General features: G+C 40.8%; 1 protein-coding gene across 4 annotated transcripts in view; it reads right to left on the bottom strand.

Moving 5' to 3' along the window:
• The window catches only part of IMPG2 (interphotoreceptor matrix proteoglycan 2), a 67,694-nt gene that overhangs the window by 6,272 nt on the left and 40,069 nt on the right, over window positions 1-21,353 (bottom strand). Inside the window, exons 9-18 of one of the 4 annotated variants that reach the window (XM_074999241.1) lie at window positions 20,804-20,821; window positions 18,483-18,727; window positions 16,876-16,961; window positions 10,092-10,410; window positions 7,219-8,891; window positions 6,023-6,242; window positions 4,357-4,567; window positions 3,067-3,255; window positions 1,907-2,105; window positions 138-217 (exon numbers count right to left, since the gene is read on the bottom strand). In XM_074999241.1, coding sequence (XP_074855342.1) covers window positions 138-217; window positions 1,907-2,105; window positions 3,067-3,255; window positions 4,357-4,567; window positions 6,023-6,242; window positions 7,219-8,891; window positions 10,092-10,410; window positions 16,876-16,961; window positions 18,483-18,727; window positions 20,804-20,821 — 3,240 coding nt within the window. Of the gene's footprint in view, window positions 1-137; window positions 218-1,906; window positions 2,106-3,066; window positions 3,256-4,356; window positions 4,568-6,022; window positions 6,243-7,218; window positions 8,892-10,091; window positions 10,411-16,875; window positions 16,962-18,482; window positions 18,728-20,803; window positions 20,822-21,353 lie in introns of those variants that run through there. The other 3 variants (XM_074999222.1, XM_074999231.1, XM_074999249.1) reach the window with 3 other exon arrangements.

Here is a 21,353-nt window from a genome sequence, read left to right as displayed (position 1 = left end):
TCACCATCCAAACTAATTCCCACCTGTCTACCCACTGAATGGTCTGCCTTCTTCAAAAGTAGACAGTCACAGGAAATATAACTAAGAGCACATGGGGAAACTGCCAGAATGTTACTTAGAGAACACAGTTCACTTACATTTGATGTTGTCTGACAAACTCTGCAAACTGTCGATCTTTGGCATAAAGTTCTATAATCCGTATTCTGTCCTGGATTTCCTGTAATACAAGACCCAAAGTAAGTACTGTAATATAATGCTGACAAGTCTTAACTGTAAGGTGGAGTAAAACTGAGCACACTTTATAAATTAAGCATGCACAGAATTTAGTATTAAAATTTTCAAAACACAATACTTTTCTTATTAAAATTGGATGAACTCTAGCAAACTTGCACTAATTTTGAAATAAGTCAAAATAGATTATGAAGATACAAAATCTTTAATCCTCAAAAGAGGATACAGGTTGAACCTCTCTCGCTGGATGAGAGAATTTGCCAGACAACAGGTCAATATTTTCTACCACATTACCAACACTTCCACTGCTTTTGGGGCTCTTAGAAGATATTTAAGGGTAAATTACAGATACATAATAGTGCAGAACACAGAGCCAGGACTGGTGGCTGGAAACAGCATTTATGGGACCATGTGAAACTTGGGCACACCCATAAGTGGTCATCCAGCTAACTAAAAGCAATGCTGGATTATGGAGTTTCCCAGTTGAATGTGCTCTGGATTAGAGGTTCAAACTGTACCTGTATGTGTGGTATGCAAACAGAATAACCAATAAGTGGGGTCTGATTCTCATCTTTACCAGCAACTAATTAGATTTCAGTATAGTGACAGTGAGAGACCAATTATGCCATGGAGTGATAGCGATTACAGGAATGATGACAAAACACTGATATACTACTGAAAATACATCTTAAAAAAACTCTCTATACCTTTTGTCCCTGAACGTATATTATATTAGATATGTTCTTCCAGAAAAGACAAACAGCTCTTTTTAGGGTGTGTATATATTCGTATAGCTGGTCGCCACTACTGGTAATGATGCTAAAAATGGCTGTAGCTTTATAATTTTAAATGCGTGAAAGTCATCTACAGATTTATCAATAGAGAGAAATTAAAATTTAATTTTAACTCAAACATTGAATAGTATGAATTTCAGCTAAAGAGCTCAACCATGAAACAGAATTCCAAGATAGCATCCTTCCTGGGTCCTGCTGTCTCCCACATTTAAGAACTACTGCTGTTACAGGACACCTTTTCAGAGCTGACACCCCTATGTTCATTTCCCCATCTGCACTATAGTAACAGTCATTTGCTCAAGGATAAATTACCAGATTGTTGGCACAGGTGAGACTAGACTCCTCATGTGCAGATTCCCAGACTAGCATTTTAGCCCTTGGATACGTTTTGCCTGTCTGCACATAAATGTGAAAATGGACACTCCCCGCCCCCGCTAACTTGGCTGAAGATTCTGTTAAGACCTAAGCATTTAAAAGCAAGTGTCTAGCTCCATGACAACTCTTAAAGAAGGTACCGTTTCTTCTTCCAGGGACAAAGACAAATGGCTTTTGGGAGGATACCAACTTAAAAAAAAAAAGTCCAATTGTGGGCTTGTGCTAGCTTTACCAGACACCCCATAACAATAGCAAGTATGTAAAAGTGCAGCTGCTTAACTATATGAAACTCCTTACAAGCCAGAATCTAGATCTACTTGTGCATACACAAAGCAGTCAAGAAGCCAATCTCCCTCTCACCTGTACAGGGTACAACCACAAATCCAGCACTTGTGTTCTGAGCACAAGTGCCAGGGGAGTTTTAAGAGACCTAAGGAAGTTTGGTCATTGTCCCACACCCCACTGCCATGTGGCAAAGTGGGAAGCAAAGCTATAGTCTCACCCACCTCCTTTGTGAGCTCACTGTGCTCATAAATGTGCCTTATCTCTTCACTGCTGTAGTCTGTGGATGTCTCTGCACTGGTAGAGCTGTACGAGGTGAGCTGTGGGTATCTCCGATAGTAGTGGCTGTAACCAGTAGTATCACTCTCATACATAGGGTTGTACTTCACTGCATTCTCAACGGAGGAGAGGCTATCACCCTGCCTGCGAGAGAGAGAGAGAGAGAGAGAGTAGTGCAGCTCTTTCAGAGTGCTCTTCAAAACCTGGATCAATAGATCTTCAGGGCCTTATAGGCAACAGCTGTGGGATTCAATGCACATGTCTCTGGTTTACTGGGGCCATGAGAGAAATGGACTTGCTGTCTGCGTAAGCCTACCAATGCCTTGTTTTGGAGTACTCTGCTAGCTATCCTTAAAAGCTATGTTAAAGCCTCAGCTCAAACAACTATTTTGACAATCTTGTTACCTAATGACCTGCATTCATGACCTATGAAGGGATCTTCAGAAGGCTGGAATGCAGTGACTTTGAAGTCCTCGGATTTCTTTGACCTCCTTCAATCTAGCTTCAGCTCTGAAAAATCAAAAATCCTATGCAGGAGGTGATAAGTTTCTCATATCTTAGGAATGGACAAAGACCAACTTTTCCTTCTTTGATGCTGTTGACACACCTAAAGTCCAGACCAGAAGCAGATTGTCTTGAGTTGTTCCATTACCTTCTCTAAGAGATATCCCATACAGTGGCTTTTGGTCAGCTGTTCACATGATTTTTTTGGTCATACACTCTCAGTGCAAATCCCCACCCCCCACCAACTTGTGCTGATGAAACAATCAGAATGGTAAGTGAAGTAATATGGGTTTTGATCTCTGCAATATACTGATGACATTCAGTGCTATATCCTCAGCTTTATCTGACCTGACTGGTGCTTTGGACTGACTTACCCAGTTTTTTCAAGAAAACAGGGCATGGAGAAAAGCTAGCTGGCTGAAGTTAAGTACCTACTTGTAGCAATGTTAGAAGGCTACAAAATCAATTAAAAGTAGTGGAGATTATACCTGCAGTCCTTGAGTGCCTCCACCTTTTGTTACTCAGGTTTGTAATTTGGGGTTCACAGCAGTCACAGGTGCTGTGGCCAATAGTACTCTAGAACTTTAGATGCTCTACCTACCCTAATGAGTCCTCAGCATCACTTTTGGAGTACTGGTCTCGTAGGGTCCTGGCCAGGAAGAAAATGACAGCTGATGCCACAAGAAGGAAGCCAGCCACTGAAGCAATTGCAATACCCACAACCAATGGCTCTGAGACATATTCTTCACAGTGCTCTCCTCTGTACCACCAGTTCTCACCTACACGGCATCTATAGTCCCCAGTGCCAGCCAAAAAAAAGAAAAAAAAAAACAAAACACACACCAAGGGAACAGTTAAATACTGATCGCAAGAGAATGAAAAAATAAGGCACTTTACTACACTAACCTTCTTGTGTGAGTTACAAATGGTCTATAATACACTATCTATGGTTAAAAGACTGAGAACTGTTAATTTATAAGAACTTCAGAATACCCTTTTTGTAGCTTTAAATACATATTTCCATTCCCCTTGATGTTGGCTGTTGTAATTCTTATTTGATTGAAGTATGAGACCTTAATACCTAGTATAGGTGATTTTTTCCTAGCTTAATTAGTTTCATTTCCTTTTTTCTTGCTTCAGCTCCCCTTCTTCTGTCCAATCCCCTCATTTGAAATTGATGGATTTTTTTTTTAAATATTGTGGTGGTGACCCAGAAAAAAGTTAAGTATTTATACTATGTAGCTAAAACAAGAAAATTGGGTTGAGTAGCTAAAATCACAAAGGGACTACTTCTCATACTGTTATATGAATCAGAGTAGCTACTCTAAAGTATTTAGACATATAACGATGCGAGATCAGAATCAGGCCTCAAGCCTCTGGTATCAAAAATGTACTACACGTCCAGCCTCCATTGTCCTATTGTTCATTTTGCTAGTTATTCTTACTTTCCTACATAATGGGGTACACTGTCAGGCCAGTGTCTTTCAAAAACTGAAAATAAAAGGTAGAACCATCAACAACTGTTTGTTCTGGTCTTCAATACTGTGTACAGGACTTTCCCTAACCCCATTTTGATATTTGTTCTTATTGGTTTCCTTTAAATGGGAGTACCATTTTTCCTCAAGTTACTGACTGCCTTACAAATCTGAATTTTATAAAGTATTCAACAAAGTGGCCTTTTATAGTAAGGTATGGCATTTTTCCACAAGACTACAACAGTGGCTGGAGTTTAAATTATAAAGAACCTCTATTGTTACACTCAACATTATGCCTCTTTGGTGTTGTGTTTTGTTTCTTGTTTGGGGGTTTTTGGAGACAGGGATATAGAATTTAGAAACAAAATATTTGTACTTTCTGTTTCTGTAAGCCACTATGACAAGGGATAACATACCTACATATGGCCCCTTGTCCTGGGCTTATGTCACACTTCCCATCATTTTGGCAAAAGTCTGGTTGCAGGTCACAGATGCTATTACAGGGCAATCCCTCAATGCTCAGATAACCAGGATAACACACACACTCTGCCTCGCCACTCCAGCGATTTACTAAGCATTCCGAGAACTCATTGCAGGCCTGGAACTTGCAAGGATCAGCTTCATCTCCTGACAACAGAGAGAGGCAGAGAATGGAAATAAGAGTGGATAGTTTTTAGGTACCTGCTCTGCTCCATGTCAGGAAGTGTTACCATCTACCACAGTGGAAACCAATCCAGGCGATCATTCAAGGCTTCTTGTCATTCTTACTATAATTACAACACTTTTAATGCATAGATTGGAAAGAGTTTTGCCAAAGGGAGTGAGTGGCATCAATGTCTTTGTACCCTATGTACCCATCTGTGCTATGGGGATAAGTGACTTTCTCAAGGCCAAGAGAAGAGCATAGACTTAGATTTCCTGCCTCTCTACCCACTGGACCATGCTGCTGCTTTCATGCTTTCTATCAATGCAACTTTTTTCTTTGCTTAAAATACCAGCCCTACCTGCAATAAGAGCTACTCTACAGCCCATGAGGAGAATGCAGTGAGGTTTCAGGTACACACAGTGTACTAGATAATTCAGGCACACACAAATGAAGAACCATGAAATGACACTGTTAAAAAAGGCTGGTTTAAAAACCAATACTGAAGCTTTTCTGACCAAATCAAATCATCTTTCCCCCACTCTGTTGGAAGACAAGCTGCTTTGATTCAGTAGTCACCGTTTGCCAACACATCTCGCAGTTATTTCCTGTTTAAGAAAAATATTTCTCAGTTACTAATCACAATATCTTTACAGCTAATAGTTGGCAAATGTTGGCTCTTTAATTGCAAGCATTGTATTATAGTGAGGTATCTCCTGGAGATCTTGTTTTTGCACAGGTTTCTGTAGAAATAGTGAAGGGAAATATAGAAAACAGATTTCTCCTCTTAATCAGAGGAATTAATTAAGGGAAGGTCTTTTTCACTGTTTCTGGGATCAGACCCGGAATTCCAGAGAAAAGATGCACCCTCCTTGGGGAATTAGATTAAAGACTAAAGAACAGCCAGAAAATAGAAGTCCAGCTTGGAGTCTATTTCTAGTGTAAAGTTATGTAATATGAGAAGGTGACCTGAAGAGTCATGGTAATTAACATGATTGTTACAGTAAACCAGGAGCAGCTGCCAGGGTGTTAACCCTATCTACACTGAAAAGTGTGTTGATTCCATGATTTAGTATCATGTTCTAACATGAAGCAATTTCCCATTATACTTAAATTTATTACATGAATTATTTCTGGGGGGAAGGATCTTCCTGCCTAGAAAGAGCTGGGAAGGAATCTAGAAGAACAGTGGACAAACTCTATGTTTTAACCTTTCCTCTGCCTGCAAGCCCAATGAGGTTGGTGGAGTTACACAGGATGTAGGTCAGCAGCCAACAAATTTCTCTAGCAGGCTGAAAAGTTTTAAAAACTCTTAACAGTGAGATGGAGAAGAGTGGTGGGCGTTCTTCTCTGAGAGTCTGCTCAGTTTCTCAACCCTGAGAATATCTGATATGGGAGACGTTACGCACTCCATTGCAGCAGTCCCACGTTGTAATTACCTGATTCCACATCCAGGGAGTACTTGTCAATGGCCAGGTTCATGGTCTGGTAGGCTGTGTTACAGAAGTCTTCAAGAATTATATAGACAGCGTTCGTGACGTTATGAGGCACAGGTTTCTGAAACTTCATTCGGCTGTTTACCACAATACTGCCGTTCCTGAAGTTCAGGATTTCAAGGTTCTGGAAGCCTGTTAGGTTGGACTGGAGGTAGGGAACCAGCTGCAACGGAGGAAGCACAATATCTTTACTGATATAGAAATACAGTGAAAGAAGATCTATTGCTGCATCTACTGTCTGGCACAACTGTAATGTTCGTACATCAGACTAGTGATTTGCTCAAATCACGTTCAAAAACGGGTATCTCAGCTTCACCCAGCTGAGTCCCATACTGCTGGGAGTCTGAAAGAGTCACGCCATGTGCATAAACTAGAGCAAATCACAGTGGGATTCCTGTTGTAGAATAGAAATGCAGGCCCCTGGATGCAGTGTTCCACCTTAATCCAAGCAAACTCACACTGCAGAACAGGAACTATCTTGGTGAAGTTCACCCTTAATGCATTGGACTACTCCAACCAAATTAATTGCCGTACACAGAGAAGGGGATTTTTCATCATTAAAATTTGTTCATTGCTCCTGTGGTAATCTGCTAGCCGTAGGCCCTTTAAGAGGTCAGTAGATCCACAAGCAATTTAACTCACTGAGCTACAGATTTAATAGAACAGTTTCTTTTAGAATAAAAGCATCTTAAAAGAGTTGAGAGCATCTAACAATGTTTCACTCTGTGCTCTGAATTATTTTACCCTTCACCCACTGGTAGAGCAAATGAAGGCATTGTTGGAAATGTATGAACCCAAGAATCCAGGGATTACAACAGCCAAGCATCTGCCCCAGTATTACTGAAGTATTTAAGAGACTTATTTTTGCCTTGGCAAATCCATCTCACACAAGTGAAATGTCAAAATTTGAGATGCTAGTAGTCAAATAAAAGCTTTACATTTTCCACCCAAATTACCTTGAGACAAAAGTAACATCCACTACATCAATATGAGTTACTCACAACCTGTGGGATGTACTAGGATGCTGTGATTTATTTGCAAACGGTTTCTCTGTCCATCCTCTCTACATACGCTGTTGAAAAAGTTTTTAACTGAGGGTGTATCGTAGCTGCTAGTAATAGACCTAAAGTTAATCTTACCAGTTCTAAGAATCGTTGCTCCAGTGCCTTGTATTCAGGGGAATTTTTATTGAATAAGTCCTCTGAGAACATCATGTTGGTAACACGAAGGCTAAAGAACACCACTAAAGCTCGTGAGGACATGGTAGTGTTGCGATTTGCATTGGTAGATGGCTCCATGAGACTTTCAGTCATACTTCTTTCTTCCAGGTTCATCTCAGGAGGATACAATATTGTGCCCACTTGATCCAGCTCTACTGAAGTACCCTGTACTCTTGTAGTCATGTCCTCTGCCAAGTTTGTTGAGCTAAGAGTAAGCTGAGATACTGAATAGTGTGTAGTACGGAAAGTGGACTGAGGATCAATAGGATTCTTTGTTATAGTCACAGTTGCAAAAGAACCCACTGCTGTATTTATGCTAGTGGGGGTACCAATGTCGTGGTCTGTACTAGATTGTCCAGTGAAATCCTCTGCAACAGTGGCCATCTCCAGGAAATAAGGTCCTATGGTAGAAACTTCAACTACAGTTGGTGCTTCAGATTGCAGGTCTCGATTGGCAGGTTTTTCAGATGCCCCTTCAGTGCTGTGAGTAGGCCAATTGTTTAAAGGTGTCACAGCAATTGATTCAGAAATGTCTTGAGTTGTCAAATATAAATCTGGAGTTTGCTGCTCCTCCATTAAAATGTCAGTGACTGTTTTTTCCATTGTAAGAGTTTCTGTCAGTATCATATCTGGCTTCAGGTTCCCAGTCCATGCAGAATCCAAGTCTTGGCGCCCTATTGTAACAGCTACACCTGCTTGGCTGATTGTGGACAGTTCTTCTGGCTTCATCCCTTCCTCATTGAGGTTCTCTGCTGATTCAGACATCATTTGGTGAGCTTCACTAGAATCTTCAGCTTGTTTATCACCGAACGTCCCTGCAGATGAAAGATGATGATCCGCTGTAGAGAGATCTTTTTCATGGGGTGAAATGGAGGTCTGTTCATCTACCATATCCAAAGAGGAGTAGTCTGCTGTGGGCTTGTATGATAAGGATGAAGAATAATCGAACATGCCTGATGCCTCTGCTGTTTGCAGGGGTAGTGCCACATTCAAATTTTCTTGTGTCCATAATGTAGGCACCTGCTGAGTTGTGGTTTCTGAAAGTGCAAGTAAAATTGATTGAGAGTCATCAGTGAATTCCCCTCTTGCATTGGTCATGCCTCCCTCTTCAGGGTTATCACTTGATTTCTCTATAGAATCAATTACATAATCCAGTATCTGTTCCTCAGGAATACCCTGCGCGCTAATTAACAGAGATTCACTTATATCATTCAGCCTGATCTCAGGAAGACCGTGGAAAACTGGCTCTAATGTTGCTGTGTCCAATGGCCACACAAATTGTCCTGAAGCCTCAACTGCTGAGCCAGATCCATCTTCATATACAATTTCTCCTCCTGGATAAAGATCAGGCTGCATGGGGTTCACCTCTAGATATATCGTTCCTTCCTCCAGACTGTCACGAGGTAAGGAGTCAATGTCAATGGGCGTAGCAACTCCTCCATTCTCTGTAGAGATCACCCCATGATCAGGCCCTGTTACTGATGTAGAGGCCGTTGTAGGTGCCACAGAAGCGGCTGTGAGTAGCATTTCTTTTGGTCCAAGATGAGGGCGTAGACTGTAAGGCAGAAGAAAGCCTTCTGACTCTCCGACATCTTTGAACACAAAGTCAACAATTTTCATTTAGTTGTGGCTTATGCAATTTTAACTTGTCGCATTCAATTTCTCTTTTCTACCCAAGAATCAGTAACTCTGTTTTTTCCCCATTAAATACCTTGATCTCCTTACATGCCAAAGTTAGAAGTATCTGTTGCCGATTTATTTACAGCGATACCAACCAAAACTACTTGGCAGTATTTCTGTGAAATGTAATATGCGTGTGGAATGCATATACCATTATCTCTTCAAGCACAAGTAGACCTAATTAGTTGCTATAATCACTTAAGATTTAGGAGTCATACAATCCTAGGAGTGGAAAGGACCTCAGGTGGTCATTAAGTCAGGCCCCTTCCTAAAGCAGGATCAACGCTAACTAAATCATCCCAGCCAGGACTTTGTCAAGCTGGGACTTAAAAGCCTTTAGGGATGGAGATTCCACCCCCTCTCTAGGTAATGCATTCCAGTGCTTCACTGCCCTCCTGGTGAAAGTTTTTCCTAATATCCAACTTAGACCTCCTGCACTGCAATTTGAGAGCATTGCTCCTTTTTTTGCCATCGGTTACTACTGAGAACAGCCTCTCTCCATTCTCCTTAGAAATGCTCCCCACCCCAAATCAGGAAGTTGAAGGCTATCAGATCCTCCCCCACTCACCTTCTCTTCTGCAAACTAAAGATGCCCAAATCTCTCAGCCTCTCCTTATAGGTCATGTGCTTCAGAATCATTTTGGTTGCCCTCCACTGGACCCTCTCCAATACATGCACATCCTTTCTATACAGGGGGCCCAGAACTGGGCACAATATTCCAGATGTGGCCTCACCAGTGCTGAATAAAGGGGAATAATTTCTCTAGATCTGTGGAAATGTTTCTCCTAATGCACCCCAATATGCCATTAGCTTTTTTGGCCACACGGGCATAATGCTGACTGATACCCAGATTCTCATCCACTGGCCCTTTTCTGCTGCACTGCAACTTAGCCAGTCAGTTCCTTTTACTTACACTTGTTGCATGCATGTACATGCGCGTGCGTGCGCGCGCACACACACGCACACACAAGGTGAAACTGACTGAAAATATAGAGAGTGGCTAGAATGTCTAGGAGTAGTTAAGAAGTTGTCATGGGGTTCATGGACTCCTGAGTCCAAGATAACATTATCACCCAACTTTAATGTTAGTAAATGAAAGTGAAGTAACTTACCATCCTGTAAAGAAGCAGGGTTAGATAACCATTCCTGAGAATCCACAGGAGAGCCCCTTTCTAATTTTGGTGTGGTGACAGAATGAGGAGTCTGGGTCCCTTCCTCTAGACGCATCCCAGCAGGGGAAGAAGTGAGGACAGCCTCTGGTGTTGAATTCAAGTTGTTTTCTGAGTCCAGGTTCTCTGGTGTTGACCAGATTTCATTGCCATTAGATTGTTCGCTATCAAAAGTGAAACCTGGTTTGGTGAAATCAATTGGCAAGGTATTGCTTGCAGTTGTTGCGTCTGCGGAGGGCCACTCAGCTAAAAGGGCATTATCCTAAGAGAGAAACCCATAATAATGTATTATTGAGTGACTTGTGCCTACATGGGGACTGCACGCAGTATACTTAGTGGTACAGTAACTGTTCAACTAGTAGCAGCTTCTGCTTGATGGGCTTCTGTTTCCCTGGTTGGAGGCGTAAAATGCAGTAACAAGGGGTTCTGAACTGCAATGGGTGCTCTAAGTTAGTAGGGCAGGGCTACATGTGCCTCATCATACATGTTGTGACCTACATGTTAAGCCAGCCCATGTTCAATTCCAGAAGGATAGGATCCTATTCAGATTCCTTAGAGAACAGCAGCTTTCCCTTGAAAACGATACCCGATAGCAGTGCGATACTATGGATTGGAATGCGTGCCACCTATACACATCTCTTTTCTTTTAACCAAAGAATTTATGGATGCGTTTAGATTTTGTCACAGTTATTTTTAGTGAAGTCAGGGGCAGGTCACGTGAAATAAATGAAAATTCATAGAAGTCCGTGACCTCTCTATGATTTTTACTTGAATAACGGACAGAATGGGCCTGATGCGGGGGATGAGAGCCCGAGCCCAGCTGCAGAAGGGACGGTTCCCATCACCTGCTACTGCCACAGCTGGGAGCAACAGCCTCACGCTCCAGAGCTAAAGTGGAAAATTTCCAGAGACCTCTGTGACATCACAGGATGAGTGACTCCCATGAAAGAGTTTTACACTTAGTTATAAACCATTAGTATTCAATTACATTCTTTTCACAGGCTGCATATGACAACTTGCATACCTTAGAAGGCTAAAGGGGTCTCTTCTAGGGCCACAGGGCTCTCTGAGTGTTTGCTCTTTAAGGATACTGCCAGGTATTGCAACCATTCAGAAGTGGTGAGCCAGACTGTGTTTATTAATATCAAAATAAAAGGCTAAACATGCCAGTGGACAATACTCCAGTGAAAGTCTGCAAACAAACAATTCTACAAGAGCATTGCAATGTTATTAAAACAGCATGCTATTCATATTAATTCTACTGAAATGGGAAATTAAACCCACGAGAAACTAAATGAATGGACATCTATTTCTCTTTCGCCACCTTATGTTTTGACAATTGCTTTCTGGGTAACTATTTTTCCTTTTTTGAAAAACAACTAGACTGCCTGCAATCACCTTACCTGGGGGAAGCTCGCCACTTACTGCTTGCTTTACATTACAGATGAGCACCTGATTAAATGCCTACAACTAAGTTAAAATGCATCAACATAATCTAGCTCCAGTGTGTTTAAATAAAAATTAAACGTTTATAAATTAAAGACATGGCATGATGATACAGGAAGTAAATGGAGGTGTCTCTGCCCAGCTCAGATCAGTTCTGCCCCCCCAATAATTCCCCCAATTTGCCCAGAATTCTAGCCCTGCATCAGAGTTCTCCCCTACCCCCGTGCAATATGTCCAGCTCACTCCCCACACTTCTTGTCTAGTCGCACTCTGCTCCCTGCCCCCACCTCCTCTGTGGCCTCCCCAGCTTCATCTTTGCTCTTACAGGGATGTGTCAACCAATTCTCCCAGGCTAAGGTGGGGAGTGGTGCAGCAGGGTCCCCCCCACTCTCTTTTGGGGTCACAGGGTGCAGGCTCCAAGGGCTCCTCACCTCTCTCCCCTCTCTCAGGTTGGGTGTCACAGGGAAAGAACAGGGAGTGGAGCCACCCTGAGACAAAGGACTCTTTCCAGTCCTCCTTCACCTGCCCCACCTGTGAGCAGGGAGAGCCCCTCTGCTCCACCCTAGTTCCTACAAGGACAGGCTAGACTGCGGAGGACATGCTGCTTCCCAGTAGCCATGAAGGAGCAGCTGCAGCTCAGTGGTGGGCCGTATGGGAGGCGCTCGTGGGTTGGATGTGGCCCATGAGCTGCCAACTATTGAACAATGGTATATGCTACACACTAGCTGCCTCAAAGCACGTGACTATCATATAGAAACCCATCATCTCCTTGTAGTTTATAGGTACATTGGGGTAACAGTACACACTTTTTACAACCTCTGTTACAACAGTGGAAGCTATAGCAAGAGGAAGAACACTTACATAAGGTTTTTCATCTCCAATCTGAGTGAAATGCAGAAAGTAAACAAACATACATGGTGAAAAACAAAATTTGTTTTCAACATTTTGCTCTCTCTTTCCTACACTCTACCAGCGTGTGGAAATTGTAATTGTCACAATGCTTAGCGCTTTCCATGTTCAAATGTTAATCTATCCACACAGAACTCAGAGATAGGGCAGGTAGCAGACAGTGAAAGAATAAGAAGTGACCAAACTGGAGGCGGAAAAACTCCACAATTAAAGAAATAATCATTTTGGTAAAAGTTAATCGATTGCTGATGGTGAGCAATGCTGCTAAGTGAACAGTGGACAAAATTTTTAGTAAATATTCATTTAAATTAAAATGCAAATATAGAGTTAACTGCACATGCAGCCTTTTCTCCTTTCATTTGCCTCAACCATTTGACAAATATTCATGCTAATAAAGCAAAGACTCATTTAAGAGCAACTTGTTAAACTCAGTTTTCATCTTTGCTTGTAAAATTTGCAGTCTGTGCTGCGTGGGCCTCTATCTTCAGTGAGATTTATTAATGCAGACCCTTGGACTCCCACAAAGACAGGGGTCTATGTTCACAAATCACACTGCAGGACAGGTTAGTTACATAATTCATACAGTAAGGGAATACAATATCATCTGATTTATGTAATGACCCTTCACAATATATACCCAAGAATCACTCTGAAACAAATGATTTTGAATAGTATATACATGCTCAGATTTATTCATGTCTGAACGACATGGCTGCATCTACACTAGCAAGTTCTTTCGGAAAATCCGTTCCTTTTTCGAAAGAACATGCAGAGCATCTACACACAAAATGCGCTCTTTCGGAAGAGATCTTCCAGAAGAACTTCTTTCAAAAGATTGCTGTAGCGTAGATGTAGCCATTGCGAACAAGCAGAACGCAAATTCCTCACAAAATAAGCTGTTTCATTGGGAATTATTTCTTCTACTCTACTTAAACATTTGAGTAGCTGTTATTCCACGCATGATATATTTGTAGGTGGTTTTCATTTTACCAACTGCAAGCTATCGGTTAAAATTAATATATGTCAATTATATGCTTAAGCAAAAATCACTGTGTATAAAACAGGTTTGTTTTCTTTGGCAAGATCAGCAAAACTATATAAAAAGGAACAAACAAAAACTGGTGTCAGTAACTTTTCAATTTAAATTTTTTAAATGTTAGCACACAGGTGCCAGGAATTCCACTTCATCATTTATTTGAATGCGGGTATGTGTTCCTATGACAACTAATGCATTTAAAAGCTCCTTGTTATGGTGCAGTGTTATATGAAGATGTTTAATATTATAGTGGCAGGTTCTGTGTTTGTTAATATCATTTGAACAGCTTAGTAACGTGACATATCACTATAAAAAAACAAAAAAAAAAAAAAATTTTCCATCTCCTGCTGCCAGAAAGACATCACAGTCAATAATTCAGTCTGTTACAACAATAAAGTCTGGTTTCAATCCTATCTGCAGGATTTCAGAGAGCTACCGTAATTATCATCTGTAAAATTCAGAGAGGCTATCTAGAGAAACCTGCTAATGTTGAGTTTATGAAGTCTGGATAGTCCCACACAAATATGATGAAATTAAAATAAAAACCCGAAATGGTAACTATTTCTGCACCGGCACTACTACAAAATAAAGGAGGACTCTTTTCCTTAGGGTAGGCCTACACCGCAGGGGAGGGTTGAATTAAGGTACTCAATTTCATCTGTTAATTACGTAGCTAAAGTCAATGCACCTTAACTCAGGCTTCTGTGCTGTCTCCGCTCAGGGAGATCGACAGGACCCTGTGCTCCCACCGACTTCTCTTTCTCCCAATGGGGGCAGGAGTATTCACAGTTGACAGAGGCACCCTGTAAATTCAGTTTACTCATGTCCCTACTAGGTGTGATAAGTTGAACTCCGGAAGATTGACTGTGGCAGGGTTGATCTTCCCTATAGCGTATATGTGCCCTCACTGACACTATTAGCCACTTAACATTTCCTATAGTGCTTTACCTGTGAAATACAGATATTTAATGAGAATTTAAAAGTTCAGTCTTGTTTCCTTTTTGTAAACTGTTCCTAAGCAATTTGATTTTCTTATCCAACTTGTTTCCCAAATAATTTCTGCATTGTTGATTGCACATGGGAGCCTGCTGCAAGTATCCAATACATAAAACTGAAGCTCTTGATGGGAAATCTAGGTCAGGCTATTATTTCTGTTCCTTGACTGGATAAAGAGAACTACTGAAATCAGAACAAAAAGCAGTCAAGTAGCACTTTAAAGACTAGCAAAATAGTTTATTAGGTGAGGTTTCGTGGGACAGATCCACTTCTTCAGACCATAGCCAGACCAGAACAGACGCAATATTTAAGGCACAGAGAACCAAAAACAGTAAGCAAGGAGGACAAATCAGAAAAAGATAATCAAGGTGAGCAAATCAGAGAGTGGAGGGGGTGGGGGGAAGGTCAAGAATTAGATTGAGCCAAGACACAGAGAACTTAAATATTGAGTCTGTTCTGGTCTGGCTATGGTCTGAAGAAGTGGGTCTGTCCCACGAAACCTCACCTAATAAACTATTTTGCTAGTCTTTAAAGTTCTACTTGACTGCTTTTTGTTTTGATAGTGTATAGACTAGCACGGCTTACTCTCTGTTACTATTGAAATCAGGTTTCCGTTACAAATACTCGCTTTTACAAGTTCATAATTGAATTTCAAACATTCTCAGAAATCCACTGCTGTTGCAAACTTCTCTGTCAGTAAATTAATTTGCTAAAGTATCGTCAGAAAGTAATAAAGAAGAGTTGTCCTTTATTGAACCATGTATGGAACATTATTAAGAGTTCACTCATCTTTAGTAAATATACATTACAGAAAACCCAATTCTACAAAATTGGCCAATACTTTCAGGCTGTTCACCATAATCTGCTATGGAAATTCTCACCAACCACCACACACTATACCACAAGAATACCAATCCTGGAACTTTTCCTTGCAACAAGCCCCGTGGCCAACTTTGTCCACACATCTATTCTGGAGATACTATCACTGGACATAACCAGGTTATTCACAGAATCATGGGCACGTTCTCATGTTCCTCAGCTAACATCATATATGCCATTTTGTGCCAACAATGCCTAGATGCTCTGTATGTTGGACAGACTTCAAAGTCTCTTAGACAAAGAATTGATGGGCATAAAACAGACATAAAAGCCCTCCTGATTCACAAAGCTGTCAGCCAGAACTTTAGTGGAGTGGGCCATTCTGTTAATGACCTGAAAGTCTGTGTTTTACTGAAAAGGAACTTTAACAGCCGTTTGGAAATAGAGGCATTAAACTTTCTTTTATATTCAAATTCGACACATTAACATGTGGTTTGAACCAGGATGGCAATTATCTGGCCCATTAAAAGGACTCTTTTACATAGTTGGCTTACCCACCCCCCCGACCCTCTGCTCTCTGATTTGCTCACCTTGATGATAATTTTTCTGATTTGTCAACCTTGATTACTATTTTTGGTTCTCTGTGCCTTAAATATTGAGTCTGTTCTGGTATGGCTATGATCTGAAGAAGTGGGTCTGTCCCACGAAAGCTCATCACCTAATAAATTATTTTGTTAGTCTTTAAAGTGCTACTGGACTGCTTTTTTGTTTTCATATGAAGTCAGTGGGAGTTTTATGGGAGTGAGGATTTCAGGGACTTGGCCTGAAATAAAACATATCCAGGCTCACAAAACTATCTGCATAACGGGGCCAAATGAAAACCTAGATCAGATCACCACCAAATTCAGGGATGCTCAGAAGCTGGGTTTCAATTTTGTGGCCTACCTTGAGCTTCTCTCTATACACATATAGACAGGGGTTGTCTTAAATGCCTCCAGCATTGGAGAAAGCATGGTCATATAAAATATCTTATTGATCTAATATCTTCCATTGGCAAAATTTCTCCTCCCATCTACCACTTCTGTTCCCAGAAAAGGCCCAAATGACACTCCTCAGTTAGGAGGACCATCATTTCCCTCTGAAACCATATGTAAGCACAGTATTACAAGAAACCAAAAGGGAATCCTAAAACGAAGATGTGGTTAGACAAGTATACAGAGTACTGTCTTGTACTGAAAAGGACAGGTCTGGCTGTGCCGCAGGAGGAGTGCCACTGCGGAAGATCAAATATTTCCCAAAGAGAAGAACGTTCAAAACAGAGCTCTCCCAAGAGACTGAGTGCCTCTCTATTATGCGTTTGACCGTTCATACTATAATTCAAACGTGGCAAAGAACTGTGTTTTTGGATTCTGACTATACTTCCACCGTACAGAATTACACTATGCAGATATGTTTGTAAGCTGGTGGCTGGAGAACAAATCGGAGCCACTAGAATAGAACGCAGTTCAGAAATGTACTTACAACGTCAACTTCTGGAGACTCAAGAACAACTGGATTTTCAGTAATCCTGGGTGTGTCTTCAGGTACAGGGGAGAGAGCTTCTTTTACTGGGAAAATAAAAGATAAATTGCTAAATCACAGTTCACGTGGACTGTTTATTGTAGTTCATATGATCCCAAATGTGTTTTGCTCTTCTTTCCCCCCTCCCTGCTCAAATGCTGTCACAGTGGAGGAGTACCTGAATATAACTTAAAAGCAGAGGATAAGAAAGCTTTCAACACTTGAATGTGTCCACTCTCCAGTTTACCATTCAATTTGCACTTAGCAAATGCTATAATGGTTGCACTAGCACATCAAGGAAGTGATTATCTGTACAGGCATCACAGTGCTCTGGACTAAAACTCTCCCTCATTGTCTGTCTCCCCAACTTATATTTCCTTCCAGGGTCTTCTCAAAGGGCTCACCAGAATGACTGAGAGTCTGGAATTCCCTTTACCAGTCACTCCTGAAGCAAAGACGGAGGAAGGTTAACAACTGTAGATGGATAATTTCCACTGGCAAAAGGAAGGCCATCGAGAAGACGGCAGTTACCAGGTGCTAGCCTGTGCTGCAAGAGTCTAAGTCAGCATCAGTAGGTTGAAATTAATCCTAATGCAGAGGACCCTATGCCACACTTGACTTCTACTGAAGTGGCACACAGGGCCTTGTGCAGGCCTTCTGCACTGAGCTGACCGTCACTCTCAGAAAATACCATCAGCATCATCCTCCTGCGGGAAGATGTACAATACCTTACAATATACACAATTCGAGTAAAGATGGTATTTTAGTTACCGATGCATGATTCAAACCATCAACACGTACCTTAAAAGTTACACATCACAGTATTAAAGTAAAGCAAAGCTAACAGGCTGGACTGTAGCACCTTTAATGCTAACAATTTTATTTATTATATTCTTCAGATTACTGAGCATATTTCCTTGATTTCTCAGTTCTGCTCCATAATTTGAAGCGGGTCTTACCCATGAAAGCTCATTACCTAATAAATAAAATTGTTAGTCTTTACAGTGCTACAGGACTACTGGTTTTGTCCCCCAGTCTTTGATATTCTTAGGGATCCCAGGCAGGACGCTTACAGTTAGTAATTCTCTCCCCTTCACCCTCCCTGGCTTCTGTCCTATGTATATGATTTGACAGTTTTTATTTCAGTTCTTTTGTATCTCTGTGTTATAAAACCATTGTGCCATTTCCAACACATCACTGTCTCCACTATCTGAAGAAGTGGGTCTGCCCCATGAAAGCTCATCACCTAATAAATGATTTTGTTAGTCTTTAAAGTGCTACAGGACTGCTTGTTTGCTTTGTTATGATACAGACTAACACAGCTATCTCTCCGTTACTATGGCTACCCCTCTAAGACTAATCTGGTGGGTTAGTGACGGGATCCTACCGCTACTGTTCAGCTTTGATATAGATAAAACTAAGAGAAAAGGAAGACACTGTGACCTTACCAGTACACACAGCTTCCTCCCTTTAAGGGAGTTGATGCTAATCCCCTGCACCGCAGCCTTCATTTTGGGTTTTAAAATGTTCTGATCAACACGCCACAGTATTTCTTAAGTAATACACACCATTTATAAGTTGGAGAGAGTCAGGGTCCAAGGTTAGAGAGACGTTTTCAAGGAACGAGTTCTTCTGAAGGATTTCAGCAATGTAAGTTCTGAAGTCACTGAGTGTGTAAACAACTGTTGGGTTATCCTCAAGTTCTATAAAGGAGTTGTCCTCCACTTTGTTGGAATGAAGGTTAATAAGGTCCCAGGTGGCATTGCTGAGGGCTTCCCCAACAAATGTGACAGCGTAATGAACTTCCACACCACTGCGGTTTTACAAAGAAAAAACAAAATATAGATCAGAGCTAAACAGTCTGACAGCTATAGCATGCATTCTGATGGTTTGAGAGACAGGTCTCACCTCTGAAGAAGATGCAACAGTTTAAAAGGGTCCTTAATAAAATATATTTGTTTTTATGTTTGTCTTTTTCCCATCTCTGCAAAATACATCACAGTTGTAGCAAAGTCTTTAGAGAGCTAGAGCCACCCACACAAAAGCTTCTATTTCCAGCACCATGACAAGATAAAAATTTGGCTTTATGTCACAGTGATTAATAGGGCCAACCAATATCCAGAAGTGGAAGCACTATAGTGAAGAGACCAGGTTTTTGCTAGAATGACTGAGACATTAAATTAGCCTAGGAAAACGTAAGCAAACACAAATGTAAACATTTGAGTCCTTGAGCATCCCTACTGGACAGGTTACACAACTGAAGTCTGCTTTATATGAAACTCTTGATAGATTTAAAGATATTGTTCATATTCTGTCACATGCCTTGAAAAGTGCCTATTTGTAAGAATGTAGTTTCTCTCATTTAGTTTTATTAAAAGGCTTTTGTTTTGTAAATTCCTACAGGTAAATTATTTGTGTTAATACTATTTTATTTTCAGAATGTTCTTCTCATGAGCCCACTTGGATTTACTTTCCCACAAGACAGTCAGATTTGCCATACACAAAATATGTGCACTAGAGAGCTTTTTAGGTAGGGTGTTTCACATGTTGGTTGTGCAAAGTGCACAGTGAGAAAATGAGGTTGTCTATGAAGTACCAGGAAACCATACTCCAGAGATAGGCTCTCTTCCTTCCAGAGAGCTGACATGCCTTGCTAAGGAACAGCTGGGCTGAGAAAGTCCTTCAGGGCTAAACTCAGTTCAAATGTAAGCAGCAATGCAGCTGCACTAAAACCATAAGTCTGATGGAGTTTTGCAGTTGCCACCTTGGCTGAATTTCATCTATTGTAGGTATATTGCAGGCACTAAGTATCACTACAGGGAATGCAAACAGAACACAAGACTGATGAGACAGGACAAAAATCAGAACCCAGCATGGCTGGAAGAGAATAATACCAGGATTTAATAAGGTCATGCCATCAGGTGTGGTTGTTAAAAGCAATTAATAACTTACTGTCATCCACCTGAAGCTGGCTCAAACATATGCTCCGTCGATGGAGTTTATATTTGACCTTTAATGTATTAGGAGCACAGAGTTTACTGACTTTTTGTCAGGGAAGTTCCTAAAAGAGTGCTGAAGAGTGCTTTTTGAAGCCCGTATAAATTGGAAATTACTTCAAAATTATTCAAGTGAATAGGGGCTTCAAAGAGCTCTGTCTCTTTGATTACATTTTAGGAAATCTCTCACAAAAGGTCAAACTGTGGACTCCTCATCCATTCAAATTCAAGTATTAATTCCCTCTAATCCACACGGCTATTTATTTTTTTAAAACGTATACAACCTTATACACACACAGATAAATAAATTAATTACGATCTGTTGAGTTATGGGGTGTACACACACAACATTCCCTAGACAGGTCCATGCTGATCTCCCCTTTCTGTTGAAGATTGATTATAGCACCCACTGGGGTTCATATCCACATTGGAGCAGCTAAACAGAATTTGCTGGAGATGTACCATTTTCTTATTTATTTGGCTTTATGCAGTAGTAATAATAATAATAATAAAAATACCTATTAAGGGCTCTAAGTGCCCTGCCAGAAGTTGCAAGAGAATAATGGTAAACAGCAGTTAAGCAATTTTATGGGCTTCCAGGTAGAGATTTCTACCAAAAAAAAAAAAAAAATCATAGCTCACTAACTGATTCATGTTTAGGCAAAGCTTTCTGTGTAATTCCTTCCGCATTACCAGTTAAATAAGAAAATTGGATTAGACTAGTTGTAGCTCAAAACAGTAGTTTTAAGTAAATCTACAGCAAAGAATAATATTTTTACTGGATGTACCCTTCATTCTGGAACCATAAGCACACTGACATGACAACAAGCAATCTACTGCAACTAGCACGTCTGTCTCTATCTACACAACATGTATTCAAATGTTGCCTTTACCTGTCATCGTCAGGAGACCTAAACATTAAAAAAGAAATAAGTGTGTTAAATGGAATGACAGAACATTTTTTCATCCAAGTCGGCTAGTTTATGCCTTACCAGGGCAGCTCTGACATGTGGCAAAATGGGTAAATTAGAAAAATTATATAGCCTACAAATAAAATATGTTATTCTGCTATACCACAGACCAAATTCTGGTCTCACTAAACTTCACAGGAAATTCACTATTGGCTTCCATGGGGACAAAAGTTGCTCTATTAAGTCAGTACAGTTGTACTAACATAAATCAGAAAAAAAACCAAACACACGAAGGGGCACAATAATGTTACTGAGGGCTAGTTTACAAGCATGTTTACTTCTCAGATTCCTAACACAGGAATACAGTAGGGTATCCTTTGTGAAATATTTTGCCAGAACCAGCAGTTTTTTCAGGCTTGTTGAAAGATGCAGCAGCATGCAGTGAATGGCAGGCTGGATCCCACAATGCCGTGGTTAGATACATGCATCAGTGAAAGTCTCCAGCAGAAAAACGGCCTTGACAACTCCCCAA

Source organism: Carettochelys insculpta, chromosome 1 (genome assembly GCF_033958435.1).
Source record: "Carettochelys insculpta isolate YL-2023 chromosome 1, ASM3395843v1, whole genome shotgun sequence".
Taxonomy (NCBI): Eukaryota; Metazoa; Chordata; order Testudines; family Carettochelyidae; genus Carettochelys; species Carettochelys insculpta.
Note: the sequence above shows the minus strand (reverse complement) of the source record. Positions and strands in the feature narration are given on the sequence as shown.